Genomic DNA, 18,470 nt, shown 5'->3' with positions numbered 1-18,470 from the left:
CTAAGGTGTTGACTGGTTTAAGAGTCTGTGGCTCATTCAGCTGAAGACTGGTTTCTATTTTCTAATATTTTTCTTTGTTCCCAATCATATGTCCTCAATCTCTTTGTTCCTGTCACTTACTTTATAAATTACTAGCCTTTCTGCGTGCGCTTACGTGCGTGCGGACCCTTTTATAATTATAGCATTCTACGTTCGACTTATATGATTTAAATGTATTTATCTACGTGGATTTGAAAAAGTGAATTAAACGTTAAAAAAATGAATGTAACCTTATCATACATTTTGATGGAAGCAAAATATTTTTGTATCCAACATTTCTTGTGAAGACTCCCATAAATTAATAAACATATAAAACACACAGGAAAACAACATAACATGCTAATTATAAACAAACCAACGAAATTAGGACTTCAATTTAAACAGGATTAAAAAGCGACTTGCTGTTTAGCTCACTAACCCCATTGAATGAAAACAAATTCAATAAAATATATATATATATATATATATATATATATTAATGCCACACATGTACAAAAATGTTTGTGGGGATGAGCAATACCTTATCATGGCCATGTATAACTTAATGAAAGCAACGTGAGAATTCCTGCAAAATTAAAAGAAAAGCATGTAAAGAAAAAAGAAACAATATTTTTTTCGTACTTCATCTCAAAAGCCAGAAACTCATCTACTGCCACAATGGCAGCACCAATTTCCATTGATATAATAATTAAACAGTATACATAAACAAAGAAATCATCTTTACATATTGCAGATCAACTTTCATAAAATACATCAATTGATCATCTAACAAATAAAAAATAAAGTTGAAACCTTTTCCAAGGAGATGCTACACATACAAAAAGAGAGTAATCTTAAAGACCTTAATATCCAGCTTTGGATAATTGGTAAGTATCTGCTAACCTTCCTTTATATGCTACAAATTCTGACCTTTGCTTAGGAGCAATGGAATTTGATTATAATTATTCAGAGTGCATGTTCAATTTCATCTTCCCTTTTCTTGGTACGACTTCGCTCCTCTCTTTTCTTGGTGCAAAAATACACCATTTTCTCTTTCGCGGTAAGACTTCGCTCTTTCTTTTCTTGCTTCTTGTCTTCCATTCTCTCTTTCATAGTGAGATTTCTCGCTTTCTTATCGTCTTTTATTTCGGTCTTGGTAAGAAATTTCTCTTTCTTGTCTTCTTTGATCTCTTCCTTCGCTGGCCCAACTGATATTACCTCTGTTTTCGAAGCGATCTTTCTCAACCTAGTAGCTATTAGCGCCGGATCCAACAGCCCCATCACTGTTAGCCTTTGGTTCTTCGCGTCCCAACTGGTCGAATGAACCCCTGCTCATTCAAATCACCCGAAAAATGAAACGGTTTCGTTACATAATACTTTGTATTCGTCTCATATATAGTGCTGTAAACAAAACTAGGCAAAAAAGATTAGAATACCCTTTATGGCGTGGACAGCTTTCATGACTTTCTTCATTGCTTTGTCATTGGCACTCACCTTTAGTTCCAACTTCTGCTGCATATATGTCTGCGTCGACTTGACGGGGTTGTCGGGCTCAAACTAAATTGAAAGAAAGAGAGCATGTTAAAGTTGGATAAGCACCTGAGCCACGTTGGTAACAGTATCAACGCTTCTGTACAAACGAAAAAAACAAAAGCATGAGAATTCGTAGGTGTTCATGGCAGACTAAGAACTCACCATTGTCCCTGCATCTTTTGGAACATACGAGCTTTTATCTCCCAAGGTTGATGCGGAGGAATCATGAAATTGGTCCATTGGCCTGAAAGCTGTTGAAACATGAGAGCTTCCGTCTCCCAAGTAGGACGCGGATGAATCAGGAAAATGAGTTATCGGGCCTTCATCATCAAATGTGATGGGTGGTGGAGAAACACATATCAGGTCTTCATCATCCAGTAATTCGATGTTGTGTGCGCGGGAATGATGAGAAAGAGTCATCTCATCTTCAGCATTCAGTGGTTTCAGATAATATGGAAAACCAAATGCCGGAAATTCATACCTTGATGTCACCATAATCTTGTAATTTGGTGTTTTGAATTCATCAAACTTATCAAGAAGGGATTCCGATCCAGGCCAAACATCATCCAAGACCAACATTGATGGGTGCAGTGCTGTTTTCATGAGAAATTGGTGCAACCAGTGAAGTGCAATTGATTCGTCTTGCAACGCAGGTATCTGGAAACCCATCTGTTGATACAGTGTTTGTACCATAATGCTCAAGTTAGGATTTTCAGAAACATGAACAAAGAAGATGTTGTTCTTGAATATATTTTTGACTTCCTCATCTTCACAGAAGAATTTTGCTAATGTGGTTTTCCCGCTTCCCCCAGGACCCGTTAGCACAACCGCTGACACCTCATCATTAAGAAGAAACCTCTTCAATCCTCTCAGTTTCCTTGTATTCAGCATACGGAGGTTCAGAATCAAACACGTCTTTCCCCTGAATTTGCTTGAGTCCTAGCTCTGTATGAATCCCTTGTTCCCTGCACACTGAGGTCTGCAATGTTTCCTTTGAATCCCTTGTTCCCTGCACACTCGGTACATTCAATCCAACTGCTGGCGGTGTGGCTTCCACCACTTCATATGAACCTTTAATTTCACTTTGGTCGTTTTGTGATTGTATCGCACCACTCCTTTCAGTTTGACTGATCACCCTATGTTGGAAAAAAAAACTTGGAGTACACAACTCTAGCACAAGTGTTGGAGAGACAATACAAGTAAACAAATTACTTGTATTACACAAACAAAATATTACAACACAAACTATCAAAGACACTCTTGACAAGCTATGACACTCACTCACTTTCTAGAGACAAACTCTAGAGCACTCACACTCTTACAAGACTATTCTTTCTTCTCACTCTCACTTGCTTGCTTGCTTACAAGCTTGCTTGGTTGGTTTTGTTGATTTGTTGATACAAATGGTGTGGATGCCTTCTCCTTTTATAGGCATGGATGGAACCTTGGAGAAGCATGGACACACCATGCTAAAGATATCTAGATAATTCCACTAACTTCCTAAGCTAGAATTATCTACACTAATCTTACATGTTGGTGGAAACCTCACCATTCTTCTAGACTCTTCCACCAACTTAAGAAACAACATTCTAGTCATTTCTACAAAGTACTACTTTAACTTGGATTATCTTGCTAACCAACCTTAGTGAATGTTCTAGAATTCTTTATTCTAGATTTGTGTAGGTCTTTTAATTAGATGGGGTTGATTTCTTTAACACCCTATTTATATCACCACTTACGTCCTTTAACTGAGTGCCTGTACCATCACGTTCAATGTAGGGAAAATGCCTACGACAACTTTGTTTGGTGTCATCAAATTCTGATAGATCATGAAATCTACATCACAACATCTAGATTCAGGACAACTAACTAAATTACTAAGACTGAAATCCGAAAACCAAACCAGACAGAAATCATAGAAGCAACAAAATTAGCAGCGCGATAATTACAAAACTAGGTTGAGAGGCCAAACCTGCTGCATTTATGGCAAAACCTTCTCTTTTGACCAGACACAATCACAAGTGGAGCCTTCCAATGAAGTTCGCACACCCAATGCCTTCTATTATACGCCTTTGCATCACTCAGATCGACTGCACACCCATCAGCTTTACAAATAGGCATCCCGTCTCCACTTGCACCTGTCGCAGACTCAGCTCCTTTCTTCTTCCTGTCATGATGATCTTCCACTTGCTCATCAAGTTCCTCATCTTCCTCATCCTTAAGAACATCCTTCCCCAATACCCTAAATGGCACATCAAGTTTGGATACTTCTTTGCCCTGAATTCGCTTGTGCCCCGCCTCTACATCACTTACAGAAGTCTCCTCCATAGTCCTTGCTCCCACCTGCATGTTCATTGCATCCAGTCCAACTGCATGTGATGGATGTTCAGTTTTACTTTGTGCCACCCTACTCTCTTCAACTTTCCGCCACCCCACCTTTATATTAGCTTCCGGATACAATGTCTCAGTCACATCCCTTGTTCCCTCCACACTTAGTGCATTCAATCCAACTGCACTCTTAGCCATGGCTGTGGGCGCTTCACATGAACCTTTAGCTTCATTTTGCTCATTTTGTAATTTTACCACACCACTCCCTTCAATTTGATCGATCACCGCCTCTATATTGCTTACGGAAACCAATCACTCCCTCACATCCCTTGCTAACTGCACTCTTAGCACAGTTAACAATCTTTGAAGCGATTCGTCCAAACCAAGGAGTTTGTTGGTATATTCATACGTTTTATAGCTACTCCACTGACGAACCTTTGAGCAATTGCTCACAAGCTCTGCACCCTTCTCCATTTGCATTCTAACATCTTCTAATTCATCTTTTGGGAGATTCAATATCTTGCTACATTCTGCCACCTCTTCTATCAACGGCTTTACGGAGTCTAGCGTTGATTTGAGATCTCCGAGGGGGCGTTTAAGCATGGTAGTCTTGTCCTCCACTTGCATAACAGTGTCAAACAACACCCCAAACGCCGCTCCTAGAGCAGCAGCCCCTACTCCTCCACCTGACGGCGCCACTTGTTGTCCACCATTCTCTCCATTTTGTTCATTCGGTGTTGTCTCTGCACCACTTCCCGAAGACTCTCCCCCGTCCCTCGATTCTTGCTGCACTTTGAGCATATCGGCCAGTCTCCTTTCCAATTCACCTTGTTTGTCGTTGATCTTCCTAGCCAAAAGCAAGACCTCCTTCACATCCCGCGCTTCCTGCAGCTTCAGTATGTCCAACAATATTCTAAGAGACCTATCCAATTCAACAAGTTGTTCCGCATAACTCAGCTTATTGCAGTTGCAGCAGCTACACAAGATGTAGCAGCTCCACGAGCCACGGTTCGATAACATCCTAACGAGCTCTGTACCCTCCACCTTTTGTCTTTGCAGGCTCTCTATATCTTCGTTCGAAATACCCAATTCCACGTTACGTTCTCCTATCTGTTGGATGATCCGCGGCCTTAGAGAGTCTAGTGTGAATTTAAGATCTCTGAGGAGGGGTTTATACTGCATAGCAGTCTTGCCTATCGATATCTTAACAACATCATACAACGCTCCGAACAGCGCTCCTATGGCCGCCCCTCCAACTAAGGACAGTGCCATGATTACAACACCACCACTTTTCTGACCAGATTTCTGCCCAAAATCCGAACAGAGTGGCTGCTCCGGAGAAGCTCCGATTACAGAAACGAACAGCGGCGAAGAGATTTTGGTCAACTGAACGAACTCAGGAATCCAATCTTGGGAATGTCCCTCCCTCACTCCACCCAACAGACATTTAACGCGTGTTATCTTCTATAACCAGTTTGACTTTTTGTGGTTGTCTCTATAAGTTGAGTTTCGAGTCAAAATTCATAAGACGTTGTTTGAAGTTGTATGGCAATGCTCGCATTAAAGTGGGGGTGACCAAAAATTGGACCAACTCCTTGGGTTAAAATTCCGCCTCAAAACTTTCATCATTTGTTGGACTTAAAAATAATTTTTGGTATCTTAGTTGCCACCCAATACTTCCGCAAGGGCTCTTTTCCGATCGGGCAGCCATGATTATTAGAACTGATTTAAGGTCTGGATTTAAATTTATTTATATTTTAGTTGAGATTTATAAGTACATTGAATCCAATGATTTAACGGTAATTTGGCTAAAACAATTAAATTAAATCAAAATTCATCTACAAAATCTATTAATACCTATCTATTTGTTCAAATATCCATGCAAAATTCACTTTTCTGATACAATTCTTCCATTTTTTATTTCTACCCACTTCCAAAACTATTTGTTCTCATTTCCAAAATTTTCAAGATGTCAAGAGATCATATAGAGGACCTAATTGGTCAAATGATGAAGATGTTGCTTTGTGCTTGGCATGGGTTTGTACTAGTGAAAATGGTGTCATCGGTACAAATCAAAATAATTGGAGGCTAAAATCATTGAGAAGTTCAATTCCAACTCTAACACCAACCGAAGGGAAGGTGGTAGACTAGTAGCGTTTACAATTGATGAAAACTTATAAATAAATTGTGCACTTTATGGAAGGGAAGCTTGGAGAGAGCCATAATTGACATGGCTAGTGGAAGGAGCACCCAAGTAGCGATGAGTGTCTCCCTTCATAGTTTGTTTTTCATGGACACATCTTATTTTGCAACTATTGGTCTTTGGTTATTCCTTGCATAGGGTGGCAAATTAATGGTGATTTACAAGATAGGAATGACGCTCAAAAACCAAACTTCTAAGTTGCATCATGTTGGGGACGTCCTCGAGGATGGTCAAGGGGGAAAACCGATGCGGACCAATAAGGGCAAAAATTTTTTTCATAAAACCTCAAGCGTTAGTGTTGGCAATCAAGGCAACGATTCAGTGACCCCATCTTCTTCCATCGCAGCAGGGACGGAGCCAGAAATTTCTTCTAGTGGGGACAACCGAAAACAACTAAGAAAACCTTATTATAGTATGGTTATACACAATATGAGATTAAAGATGGTTTCAAATGACGATGTATTACAATTCTAATGTTACAAAAATTTTAATATAGTAGTGGAAAGTAGCAAAGTGATGAGAAAAATGTAAGTACATGATAGGCAGGAGAGGGTTTTTTTGGTTTGAATGATAGAACAAACATATTGCTTGTATAATATTTGATATGGTGTATAAGTAGAATGAATGTATGTTAGATATTAGATACATATATTTTCTTCAAAGATAACCCGTGTATATTATATAATTGTAGTCTGCAACTAAACAAACGAATTACTTGAGTGGGGGCATCTGCCCCCAGTAAGTCTTCATTGACTTCGTCCATGCATCACAGCCGCTCCAACTATATCCAGTGCCATAATCTACGAGGGTCGACCACCAAAAACTCTCTCTAAAGTTGTAATGGATATCAAGCGAAGTATGAAAAACAGCAAGCCTAAGGTTAAGCCTTTATATATAATTTGACCCAAAGAAAAAGGTTAAGCTTTTATAAAGGTAACAAAACCAAATTCTACTAGCCTACTAGGAACTGAAATTCCGAATCTATGTATTAACAAAACCAAATTTTACTAGCCTACTAGGAACTGAAATTCCGAAATTCCAATTAAGCCTTAGTCCAAATCCTATTAGAAATAAGTTTTTATAACAAATAGTCCTTCATGTATTGCAAAGTCGTAACTTAAGGTGTAGTCAAATTAGGACCGAGGAGGATTTTCAAAGACTCTGTTGCTATTGATCTAAATGAATTCTTATATTTTTTTTTTCCAGGCACGAAGAATAATAATAATTAAACGCCAAGCTGCCACCATCCCGCGTCTCATCATCGACATTGGTTGCAGATAGAAAATCAGTCATTGTATTCTTTGTAGTAGCCATAGCGCAAGGCGAAGAAAACTGGAGGAGGCAAGAAAATCAAGAAGGAAAAACACATGAGACGTGTTTGGAAGCCAAGAAAAATGTGAGTGAGTGATAAAAGTTGTTAGACGCACTGGCTCATGATTACATAGATGATCAGTTACACTTTTTGTTAAGGAATGAATCTTAGATTGATTAAGTAAATATTGTAAATACTTAATTAGTTATTCACTTACTTGTTTTGTATTTGACTACCTTGTTTATAGGCTTTAGTGTAGGATCCGAATTGATGGGTGACTCTATAATATTGTAACCCTAGTTTGATCAATAACAAGAAGAAATTCAGACTTTGCATTTCTTCACATGGTACCAGAGTGTTGATCTGGGAAAAACAGCAAAACACAACACGCCACCCAAGCCAACGCAGCCATGGATGACAAATCAGAAACACAGTCACATCTAAAGTGGGAAAATCCAAACCACCCACTCTACCTTCACCATTCAGACTAGCCTGGTGCAATGCTTGTATCGCAGCCATTGGTGGAAGATAATTATAGTACATGGGTTCAGTCCATGACAATGGCCTTAACGGTCAAGAACAAGCTTGGGCTCGTTGATGGCACAGTCAATAAACCAAGTGATGACAAACATGAAGAGTTGCAACAATGGAACGATGCAACAATTTGGTGAAGACATGGCTATTGGGGTTGATGTCAAAGGAAATTTCAGGAAGCGTCATCAATTGTAAGGATGCTCGACAAATGTGGCTTGATTTGCAAGAAAGATTTTCGCATGTGAATATCGTACAACTTTTTCATATAGAAAACGAAATTCACGATTGTGTACAAGGCACCATGACTGTGAGTTCTTAATTCACCAAACTGAAAAGTCTTTGAGACGAACGGGACGTCTTGTGTTCAATCCCAGCTTGTAATTGTGAAACGAAGAAGAAGATTGCTTCTTACGTGGAGACTCAGAAAACCATGAAATTTCTTATGGGTTTGAATGACTCGTATGCCACTGTTCGTGGCAACACCCTTCTTCTCGAGCTACTGCCCACGGTGAACAAAGCTTACTCTTTGGTTCTTCGTCATGAGCGTCAAGTGGAAGTTTCTAGTGGGAAAGGTGCTGCCCACCCAGAGGCAGCAGTGTTTGCCGTGAAATCCACAAGCTGGGAAGCTGAGTCCGAGGATCATGGGCCTTGATGTGGAAAGTGCAACAAGACGAACCACACCACCAAAAATTGTCGGGCGCATCTAAGGTGCACATTTTGTGGATGGAAGGGTCACACCTTTGACTTTTGTCGTAAACGGAAAGCGGCTGCTGAGGTCGAACAAGGTCGCCCTTCTAAAGGCAACCAAGTCACGACGATTGACAAAAGGGATGTGATGCCAAACTTCCCTTTCTCCCAAGAAGATTGCAAGCATATTCTACAACTGTTGAACAAGAGCAAGTCTTCTTCCTTTGCCAATCAAGTGGGTAATTCCTCAAACCATGAAGAACTTTCAGGTAAAGCCTTCTCTTTCATACATAATGGATAGAAAACAGTTTGGATTTTGGATGGTGGAGCAATAGACCACATAGTATGTAGCCCTAACTTCCTCACATCCTCGAAACCTATTGAAAACCATACTGTCGAGTTACCCAACGGATCCCTTGCTACAGTCACTCATGTTGGACAAGTTGTTTTCTCTCCCAATCTCATCCTTGACAATGTTTTATGTGCACCATTTTTTAAATGAAACTTAATATCCATTAGCAAACTACCCAATGATTCTCTATACATCACCATTTTTCTAAACCAATTTTGTGTCATACAGGACCTACGTTCGGGGAAGATGATTGGGACGGGAATTGAACGGAAGGGACTCTATTATCTCGACCCACTAAAGAAAGGAACATACAACACCGTTACAACCCTATCTTCTACATTTTGGCACCAATGCCTTGGGCATCCATCGCACAAAGTGTCCATGTTATTTCCCTTTTTGCACAATAAATCTTGTGATTAAAAAAAATGCTTTATTTGTCCATTGGCCAAACAAACAAGATCCTCATTTTCATTGAGTTCTATATCTACTAAGTCATGTTTTGAATTAATACATGTTGCTATTTGGGGTGGTTATCAAGTTGCGTCCATTTCAGGTGCCAAATATTTTGTCACCATTGTAGATGATCATACTAGGTGCACATGGGTTTATTTGATGAAACACAAATCTGATACCAAACATCTCCTTGTTCAGTTCATTCACATGGTAGAAAATTAATTCAACACTAAGGTCAAAATGATTCGAAGTGACAATGGTCCCGAATTCAAACTTGACACATTTTATACTCTCAAAGGTATCCTTCACCAAACTAGTTGCGTCAACACACCACAACAAAATAGTGTTGCTGAACGCAAACATCGACACTTGCTCAATGTTGCTCGAGCCCTACTATTTCAAGCCAATCTTCCTGAATGGTTTTGGGGGGATGCCATCCTCATTTCGGCCTATCTCATTAATCGCACACCCACACCTCTCCCTCATGGGCAAACACCATATCAAAAATTGTTTCACAAGGAACCAGCTTACACACACTTATGTGTTTTTGGCTGTTTGTGTTTTGCGTCCACCCATGCACAAAAACCTTCAAAATTTGACCCTCGTGCACGTCGTTGTATCTTTCTTGGTTATCCTTATGGACAAAAGGGTTATATGCTGTTTGATATCACTCTTCAAAAGGTTTTTATGTCACAGGATGTATCATTTTTCGAAGACCATTTTCCTTACCACACCTCAGATATTTCCGCTGCCCCTAGTTCCTTGCCCAATCTCACTTCTTCACTATCACACTTTGACATGGATGTTGCACCTCCATCCTCCTCTTTTGACACGTCTCTTATCTTGCCCTCTCATGCACGTCCAACCGAATCCCACTTTGCTCCCATGCAACATCCAACTTCCACCGATACATAACTTCCTATGCACTATTCACCATCCACCGCTACACCACTTCCCATCGACTCAACTTCAAATCATATGCCATCTTCATCTAACCCTTTCGACAACAACACCACAACCCCATAGTCATCAACCACATCACCTCCAAACCCCACCCCAGACTGCCCCGTGGCTGATGCACTGCCGGCACCACATCGCGGTACACGCCCCACCAAAATTTCCACCTTTTTGCAGGATTTTCATGTCAAGATTTCTCTCCTATCAAGACCTGATCCTTCTTCTTCTACGAATGTGATCAAGTCCTCAAGTACCTCTCACCCTCTCTTTCACTACTTATCTTACCACCGGCTATCTCTAACCTATAAAGCTTTTGTCACTAACGTCACAGCCATCCCAGAACCTACCACTTTTTTGCAGGCTGTCCAAAATCCAAATTGGCGTGCTGCCATGAAGCACGAACTTGAGGCTCTTCAGGCTAACAACACTCGGTCCCTCATTCCTCTGCCACACCACAAACGACCCATTGGTCGTAAATGGGTGTATAAGGTCAAACTGAAACCTGATGGGACTATCGAGCGGTACAAAGCATGATTAGTTGCGAAGGGCTATAGTCAAATTGAAGGTGTTGATTACCAAGAAACATTTGCTCATGTTGCCAAATTGACCACTGTTTGTGTCCTACTTAGTGTGGCTGCTGTCCATGGGTGGCACTTGCACCAACGCGATGTTAACAATGCCTTTTTACATGGTGACCTCGATGAGGAAGTTTACATGCACTTGCCTCCTGGTTTCAGCCGAAAAGGGGAGACTCGTGTATGCAAGTTACATAAATCTTTATATGGCTTAAAACAAGCTTCGAGGAAATGGTTTCTTGAACTCTCCAATGCTCTCAAGGCTGCCGGATTTCACCAATCATGGTCTGATTACTCACTATTCGTCTGAAGTCATCAAGGTAACTTCAGCGCTTTGCTAGTCTATGTTGATGATGTAATACTGGCAGGAAATAATTTGCAAGAAATTGAAGATACAAAGCGGTTTCTCTCGCAACAACTCAAATTGAAAGACTTGGGCTAACTTAAATATTTCTTGGGGATAGAGGTTGCGCGGTCCAAACATGGCATAACTTTGTGTCAACGGAAGTATGCATTGGATATATTAGATGATGCGGGGTTTTTGGGTGCCAAACCTTCAAGATTTCCCATAGAACAGAACATTTTGCTCACGGAGACAGAAGGAAAGCCGTTAATTGATGCATCACCATACAGAAGGCTTGTAGGTAGATTAATCTACTTGACCATAACAAGGCCGGACCTAGCCTATGACGTCCACATGCTGAGTCAATTCATGGAAAAGCCTCGACAACCACATCTTGAAGTAGCACACAAGGTTCTCAAGTATATCAAAGGTGAACCGGGACAGGGTATTTTTCTACCTTCCACAGGATCATTACAATTAAAGGCATTTTGTGATGCTGACTGGGCTAGATGCAAAGATACGAGGAGGTCAATAACTGGTTACTGCATTCAGCTTGGTCAAGCACCGATTTCTTGGAAAACGAAGAAACAAACCACTGTATCTTGCTCCAGTGCAAAGGCCGAATACCGTTCCATGGCCACTACATGCTGTGAGATTACTTGGTTGAAGAACATTTTAAAGGATTTGAATGTGAGTCATCCACAACCAGTCACATTGTTTTGTGACAATCAAGCAGCCATGTATATTGCTTCGAATCCGGTGTTTCATGAATGGACAAAACATATAGAAATTGATTGTCATCTGGTAAGAGAGAAGATTCAAGGGGGAATGGTTCGTACACCCTACATACGAACATCTGATCAACCAGCTGACATCTTTACCAAGCCATTGAGTTCAACACAGTTTGAAACACTACTCAGCAAGTTGGGTGTCATTAACATGCACTCCAACTTGAGGGGGAGTGTTAAGGAATGAATCTTAGATTGATTAAGTAAATATTGTAAATACTTAATTAGTTATTCACTTACTTGTTTTGTATTTGACTGCCTTGTTCATAGGCTTTAGTGTAGGATCCGAATTGCTTGGGGACTCTATATAATATTGTAACCCTAGTTTGATCAATAACAAGAAGAAATTCAGACTTTGCATTTCTTCACACTTTTCCTTACACATACAGTACAAACAATGTGATTAACCATAATTGTCTGGTTAATTTTAACTAATCACCAGATTTGCTACAAGAGTTGCAGTTAACCGTTTATCCATTTCAACTCCTTGAGCTGCCTAATGACTTCTCTTGCTTGAACTTTGAAGTGATGACATGGGAGCTGAGGAGTGTATGCTAACACTACTGGCAGGGTCTCGTACTTCAAGATCCATGAAATCCGATACTGAGCCTGGCTTTGATATATTACAGTCGTTGACATCCACCTCTCCTGTCAGCATCTTAATCACAGTTGTCATGAGTGGCCTGAGTTTCGGAGTGTCCTGGGTGCAGATGAGACCAATCTGTAAGAATCTACAAGCCTCCTCCGTGTCACAATCATTGCGCATTGATGTGTCTACCAGCCCAACAAGCGCCCTCTGTACGTAGAGTTGCCATGCCTGCAATACAAGAATAGGCACTTATCATCAACAACAATGCCTACGGTAATAGATTCGGTATCTGCTGTGCATAATTCTTTATAAACAGACGATCCACCATAGTATTAGGCAGAGTGATTTTGCTCCTTGACTCGATAGTTTATTTAACAGTCAAGAAACAGGGAAAATGAAAACAATTGCATCTACGAAAATCCCATATGGCACAACCTGAAATACATACCCTTTCAAGCAGATACGGTCCGTCAAGTTGTCTATAAGTATTACATCTGCCACTGACTATTTCCAGAAGGAGCACCCCAAAGCTATAAACATCTGCTTTCCTTGTCAATTGCCCTCGTATTGCGTACTCCGGTGCAATATAACCTCTAATACCAGAAACAAAGACGTAATTGCAAGGCAGTAAATATTTGGATTAAGATAGATCAACAAAGAGAGAACTGTTGAATTTTAAAGACACCAAAAAGAAAGAGAGACATCACAACTTACATTGTCCCTGCAACACGGGTGCTAGCATGCGTCGTGCTGGCTGGAGTAAGTCTCGCAAGACCAACATCTGAAATTTTAGGCACTAGGTCTTTATCGAGGAGAATTTTGCTTGCTTTGATGTCTCTATGGATAATATGTCGCCTTATACCCTCATGAAGGAAGGCAAGCCCACGTGCAACCCCGATGCATATTTCACGCCGTGTTTGCCAACTAAACTGGACCTGATTCTTACCTTCACCTGAAATAAAAACAGCTCATTTAAATACGATTCTCAGTAATGAACAAATTAAGCTCAGAAAAGGACTGACTCAGTTAAAATGGAAATAACACATTTGTGTAATCACTCACTCTCTTCTAAAGATCAGAAAGGAATTTCAGCTCGAGAAGGAAGGTATCTACTTACCAAAAAGAGTCTGTGCAAGACTATTATTCTCGAGGTATTCACAGACCAAAATTCTTCGGTTCCCTTCACAACAACAGCCATACAGCCTCTCTATATTTTTATGCATTATTTTTGAGACCACTTGAATCTCATTCAAAAACTCCCGCGATCCTGCAGTCCATCCATCTGAAAGAACTTTTACAGCAGCTATAGTTCCATCTTTAAGGCGTCCCTGATGATTATTCACAGAAGCAATTGAAATAGGTGTCACTAACCTTGTAGACAATTATTTACCAAATGCGGAAGCAATGGTTACAAACTCATACATTAAAAAAGTAGATGTGAACTTACCTTGTAGACAGAACCAACACTGCCTTCCCCGATTTTATTGGCTGGACCAAAATCTTCAGTTGCGTTTCTCAACTCTTTGTAGGCGTATGATTTAAAATCATAAATGGCAGAGAGTTCTGTTGCCAGGAAAAAATTATTCATAAATTTCTGATGCCATGTTAATAAAGAGCATCTTATTATAGGTACATGACGTTGTCAATGACATAACATAATAGACCAACGATACATATACCAAAATAAAATCCAAAACTAGAAACTGAAAAAGTTATCAAATGGTCCCTAAGATACTTTCTTGTGACTTGCCACATCATTTGGTTGATAAAATTTCAGGAAAATTTCTGGTTCGTCTAGTATTGATATCAAAAAACGAATATGTGCACTTGCAATAATAACCCGTCGGATTTTCACTACCTTTCACACGTTTCTGCCCATATTCGCTCCCACTTTTTCCTCTTTTTTTGGCTCTACTACTGAACCAATTGGAGAACCTTGGAGAAGTATCAGGTCTGCTACCCTGCGTATTCTCGTGGATTGTGCCAAATTCCGAGAAGACTTGTTGCGGCTCAAATGCGGTTTCAGACTCTTCCTGTTTATGAACAATCCCGCATCAGTATAGTGTTCAAAACTAGGCTTCCAAATGCACGATTTATTTAAAAGAATAAAGAATGAAGAGAATTTAGACATACCATTGAAACCATATTTGAAGAACCATGAATTTCAGTTTGATTTTGTACAACACCACTCCCTTCAATTTTCTTGGCCCCCTCCTCTAATTCCCTTGTTTTCGTCATCTTCCCTGCTCCCTGCACACTCAATACATCCAAACCAACGGTAGCCGATGGAAGTTCAACTAATGGACGCCGACTTTCTGTTTGATCATATTGTATCATACCACTCTCTTCAATTTGCTTGGTCACCGTCTCCATATTAGCTACCGAAACCAAGCTTTCTCTCGCATCCCTTGCTAGTTGCACTCTCAGTATATTTATCAATCTTTGAAGAGATTCATCTAATCCAAGAAGTTTGTTGGTATATTCATACTTTTTGTTGCTTGCCCAAAGACTAACCTTTGAGCACTTGCGAACGAGCTCTACACCCTTCTCCATCTCTACTCTAAAACTTTCAAGTTCTTCCTCTGTAAGATGCAATACCTTGTTATATTCTGCAATCTCTTCTATCAATGGCTTTATGGAGTCTAGCGTGGACTCGAGATGTCCCAGGATGCGTTTAAACATCCTCGTCTTCTCCTTCGTTTGTTGAACGGCACTAAATAGTACCTCAAACACTGCTCCTAGAGCAGCTCCTCCTCTGTTTATTGATGCCGCTTGCTGCACACCACTGCCTCCAATTTGCTCCTGCACCACTGTTTGTGCATTACTTCCTGAAAGCTCTTGCACACCCTTATCTTCCTGCTGCGCTCTCAGTATCTCCCCTGCAATTTTCAGTATTTCCGACTGCCTTGTTGCCAATTCATCTTGTTTTTCGTATATCTTCCTATTCAAAAGCAAGTTCTCCTTCATGTCCCTGGCTTCCTGCAACCTCAGCACTTCTAACAGTGCTCTAAGAGACCTATCCAATTGAATAAGTCGATCAGTGTAGCTCGGCTCCGAGCATTTGCAGCAACTGCACAAGACGTAGCAGTTCCACATGCTAAGCTTCGATAACCTGCCAACGAGCTTTATACCCTCCTCCATTTGTTGTTGGAGACGTTCTATGTCATCGTTTGGGAGACCCAGTGCCACGTTATGATCTCCTATCTCTTGTATGATCCGCGGTCGTAAACAGTCTAGTGTGAACTTGAGATCTTCAAGGAGGGGTTTGTACTGCATAACAGTCCTTCCCATCGATTCCTTTACGACATCATACAGTACTCCAAACAGTGCTCCTATCGCAGCCCCTCCAACCAAAGCCACTGCCATGATATACGAGCTTCCGAAAACTCCCTACACGCAAAAAACAGAAAACTTGTATTCGACTCGATCTAAATTGACAAACCTTATTACTGATCAGTCGGATTCAGACCAGTTTTGCTCGAATCCGCTGGCAGTTGGTGGCGGACCATAATGCGGATATGGATTTTCCTCCTGTGCCCAGCCTCCACGAAGCCTTCCCCATCCACAGGAAGATACAGATTTCGGGCTGGGTGGAAATGTTAAGCGGTTGACTGGTGTAGGAGACTGACTTCATAAATTATAAAAGTTTGCTACTTTTTTTTTTTTTTTTTTTTTTTTTTTGAAATAAATCTCACGCATTCTTTACCTAGCAAATTAACTTTGATCGAAAGTTACCTTGTACTACAGGTTACCTATAAGAATTTTTTTTTTTTTTTTTTTTTGTTTTGTTTTGTTTTTTTACTTATGAGTAAAAAATCCTAAGTTTGAATCTCAAAAATGGAAAAGGATCCTCGTTGCATCATTTTCCTAAGGATCCTGGGGATAGTGTAATCATGTATGTTTATCATTCATCGTGCAGTCAGTTTTCGTTAGATACTATTTGTATTTAATTTTAAAATTTAAAATAATTTCTGATTGCACGATGTACGATGAACGGATATGATTATATGATTCCCGAGATCCTAAGGAAAAGGATTCGGCGAGAATTACTTTCCCTAAAAAATGATGATAGTGCAACTAATTTATTATTTCATTCCCTTAGTGTAATCATATCATTGTATAAAAAAAAATATCGGATTAATTACACTAACACATCCTAAGACTTATCGAGTTTTTACAAAATTTACTCGTATTTGAAACATTGCACTAACATTCCTTGAAGTTTTAACGCTCCACAACCAGATCTTCCGTTTGCACTTCTTCTAACTGGTGAGCAAGTAAAACAACTACAAAGAGGAAGTTTAGATTTGAGTACCTGTAGTTCAAAGGATATTTACTTTTGCAGTAGAGTTCTGATTTAGAAGTAGGTGGACTTCCTTTATCCTCATTAACTATATGAAGTAGATTCCTGTAATAAATTCCTCCATCTCCTTTCATGAGGGATTTTTCAATACGATCTGTACACGGAATAGTACATTATATGTCATTATATAAATAGTAGGATATGTGTGTTAAAAAGTTAATAACTTAAAAAATAAAATTTCCCACCACTTCTAAAACACGTGGTGTACCACTTGTGTTCCCATCACAACTAAAAATTTCTTCTCCTTCTATAATGGCACACAAAGTTCAAAACACCCAATAAATTAGAACAGGGAGATTGCAGAAAAAAGTACAAAACACAAACTAGAGAAACCGAGCGCTTGGGGAAGATTAGGTTTATCAAACACAATCCCACAAGGAGAGAAAGTACATTCTTTCGTATAAACCTTTGAGTAAAAAATCTGATTATAAATTTACTAATTTCCCCATATAATTAAAGAAAAGCTCTATTTTTATTTACTAATTTCTTTATATAAATACATATAAAAAAAACAAATTAAAACGTTAAATATTAAAAAAAAAAAATTTAAATCAAACAGTCAGAGCCCTAACTGCCTCCGTCACTCTCGCTACAAATTTTCATTTTTCACCACAATCTCTTCAATCATTCACAAAAAAAGATTATAAATTTAAGGTGAATGGTAAATACACATGAAAGAATTAGGTCGGAGATTGAATTTTGATATGGATTTCGGTCACAATCTGGGTTTGGGTTAAGAAAGTAACAATAGCAATGGCTGGGGCCTAACAAATACATAAGACTTGGAAGCAGCTATTTAGCTTCCATTCAAGGTGCTTTCGGTATGTGATTCTGATTGTACAACAGAAGCAGCTCCTCCAGCTCCAAACCCAGCCGCCACGGCTTTACTAGCCTCATTCGAACCACCATCAAGATCTCTACGATTCTGCCACAACTCTAGGGAGAGAATTAGAGATAAGGATAGAGAGGCCCAGTTAGAGACAAGGCTGTAGGTGTGAAAAAAAAAGGGATGGCTTGCAGGAAGCCATGGCAAAGCAGTGGGGAAAAGGGTGCTTGATCGACAAGGAGACAGTTGGCTGCTTGGGAATTTTTTTTTTTTTTTTTATTGTTTTTTTTTTCTATTCCTTTATAAAAGTTTATTTATTTTTCATTTTCTTATGTGATCATAAGGCTAAATTTGTATCTAAAAAAATTTAGCTGAAATTTGGGTAAAAAGGGTTATGTGTAAATTAATTAAAATTTCAAAAAATGTTAATGTAATTTCTAAAAAATTTTTGTAAAATCTCGATAAGTTTAAGGGGATGTTAGTTTAATTAATCCAAAAAACCTCAGATCAAAAGTTTGGGACCCTACCCCATTAGGGATGGCCCAATGGTCGGATGAATGTTATAGGACAAAAAATATAAAATGAAAGAAAATAATTAAAAAAACCCTA

The 18,470-nt window shown here is 39.6% G+C and overlaps 3 protein-coding genes across 4 annotated transcripts in view; all 3 read right to left on the bottom strand.

The window, feature by feature from the left end:
* Positions 1–681: 681 nt before the first annotated feature.
* LOC103949296 overlaps positions 682–18,470 on the bottom strand; it is a 29,357-nt gene continuing 11,568 nt past the window's right edge. Inside the window, exons 3-5 of the mRNA XM_048589513.1 lie at positions 1,714–2,407; positions 1,455–1,575; positions 682–1,346 (exon numbers count right to left, since the gene is read on the bottom strand). Coding sequence (XP_048445470.1) covers positions 985–1,346; positions 1,455–1,575; positions 1,714–2,407 — 1,177 coding nt within the window. The 3' untranslated portion in view covers positions 682–984. The remainder of the gene's footprint in view (positions 1,347–1,454; positions 1,576–1,713; positions 2,408–18,470) is intronic.
* Positions 2,551–5,367, bottom strand: LOC125479741. 2 transcript variants are annotated; one of them, XM_048589515.1, is made up of 2 exons: positions 3,524–5,367; positions 2,551–2,687 (listed from the first exon to the last, which is right to left on the bottom strand). In XM_048589515.1, the coding sequence occupies exon 1, from the start codon at positions 5,149–5,151 to the stop codon at positions 4,192–4,194; it is 960 nt and encodes a 319-aa protein (XP_048445472.1). In that variant the 5' UTR covers positions 5,152–5,367; the 3' UTR covers positions 2,551–2,687; positions 3,524–4,191. The 2 variants fall into 2 exon arrangements, with proteins under 2 accessions (XP_048445472.1, XP_048445471.1); XM_048589514.1 differs by lacking the exon at positions 2,551–2,687 and adding an exon at positions 3,269–3,387.
* LOC103949321 lies at positions 12,422–16,647 on the bottom strand. Its single transcript, XM_009360440.3, has 7 exons — positions 14,806–16,647; positions 14,531–14,705; positions 14,120–14,235; positions 13,790–14,000; positions 13,387–13,624; positions 13,121–13,265; positions 12,422–12,900 (listed from the first exon to the last, which is right to left on the bottom strand). The coding sequence occupies exons 1-7, from the start codon at positions 16,036–16,038 to the stop codon at positions 12,580–12,582; spliced, it is 2,439 nt and encodes an 812-aa protein (XP_009358715.1). The 5' UTR covers positions 16,039–16,647; the 3' UTR covers positions 12,422–12,579.

This window comes from the organism of the source record quoted next, unplaced genomic scaffold (assembly GCF_019419815.1).
Source record: "Pyrus x bretschneideri cultivar Hongxiangsu unplaced genomic scaffold, Pyrus_bretschneideri_v1 Contig3, whole genome shotgun sequence".
NCBI lineage: Eukaryota > Viridiplantae > Streptophyta > Magnoliopsida > Rosales > Rosaceae > Pyrus > Pyrus x bretschneideri.
The sequence above is the reverse complement of the archived record's forward strand: the minus strand, read 5'-3'. Positions and strand labels throughout refer to the sequence as shown.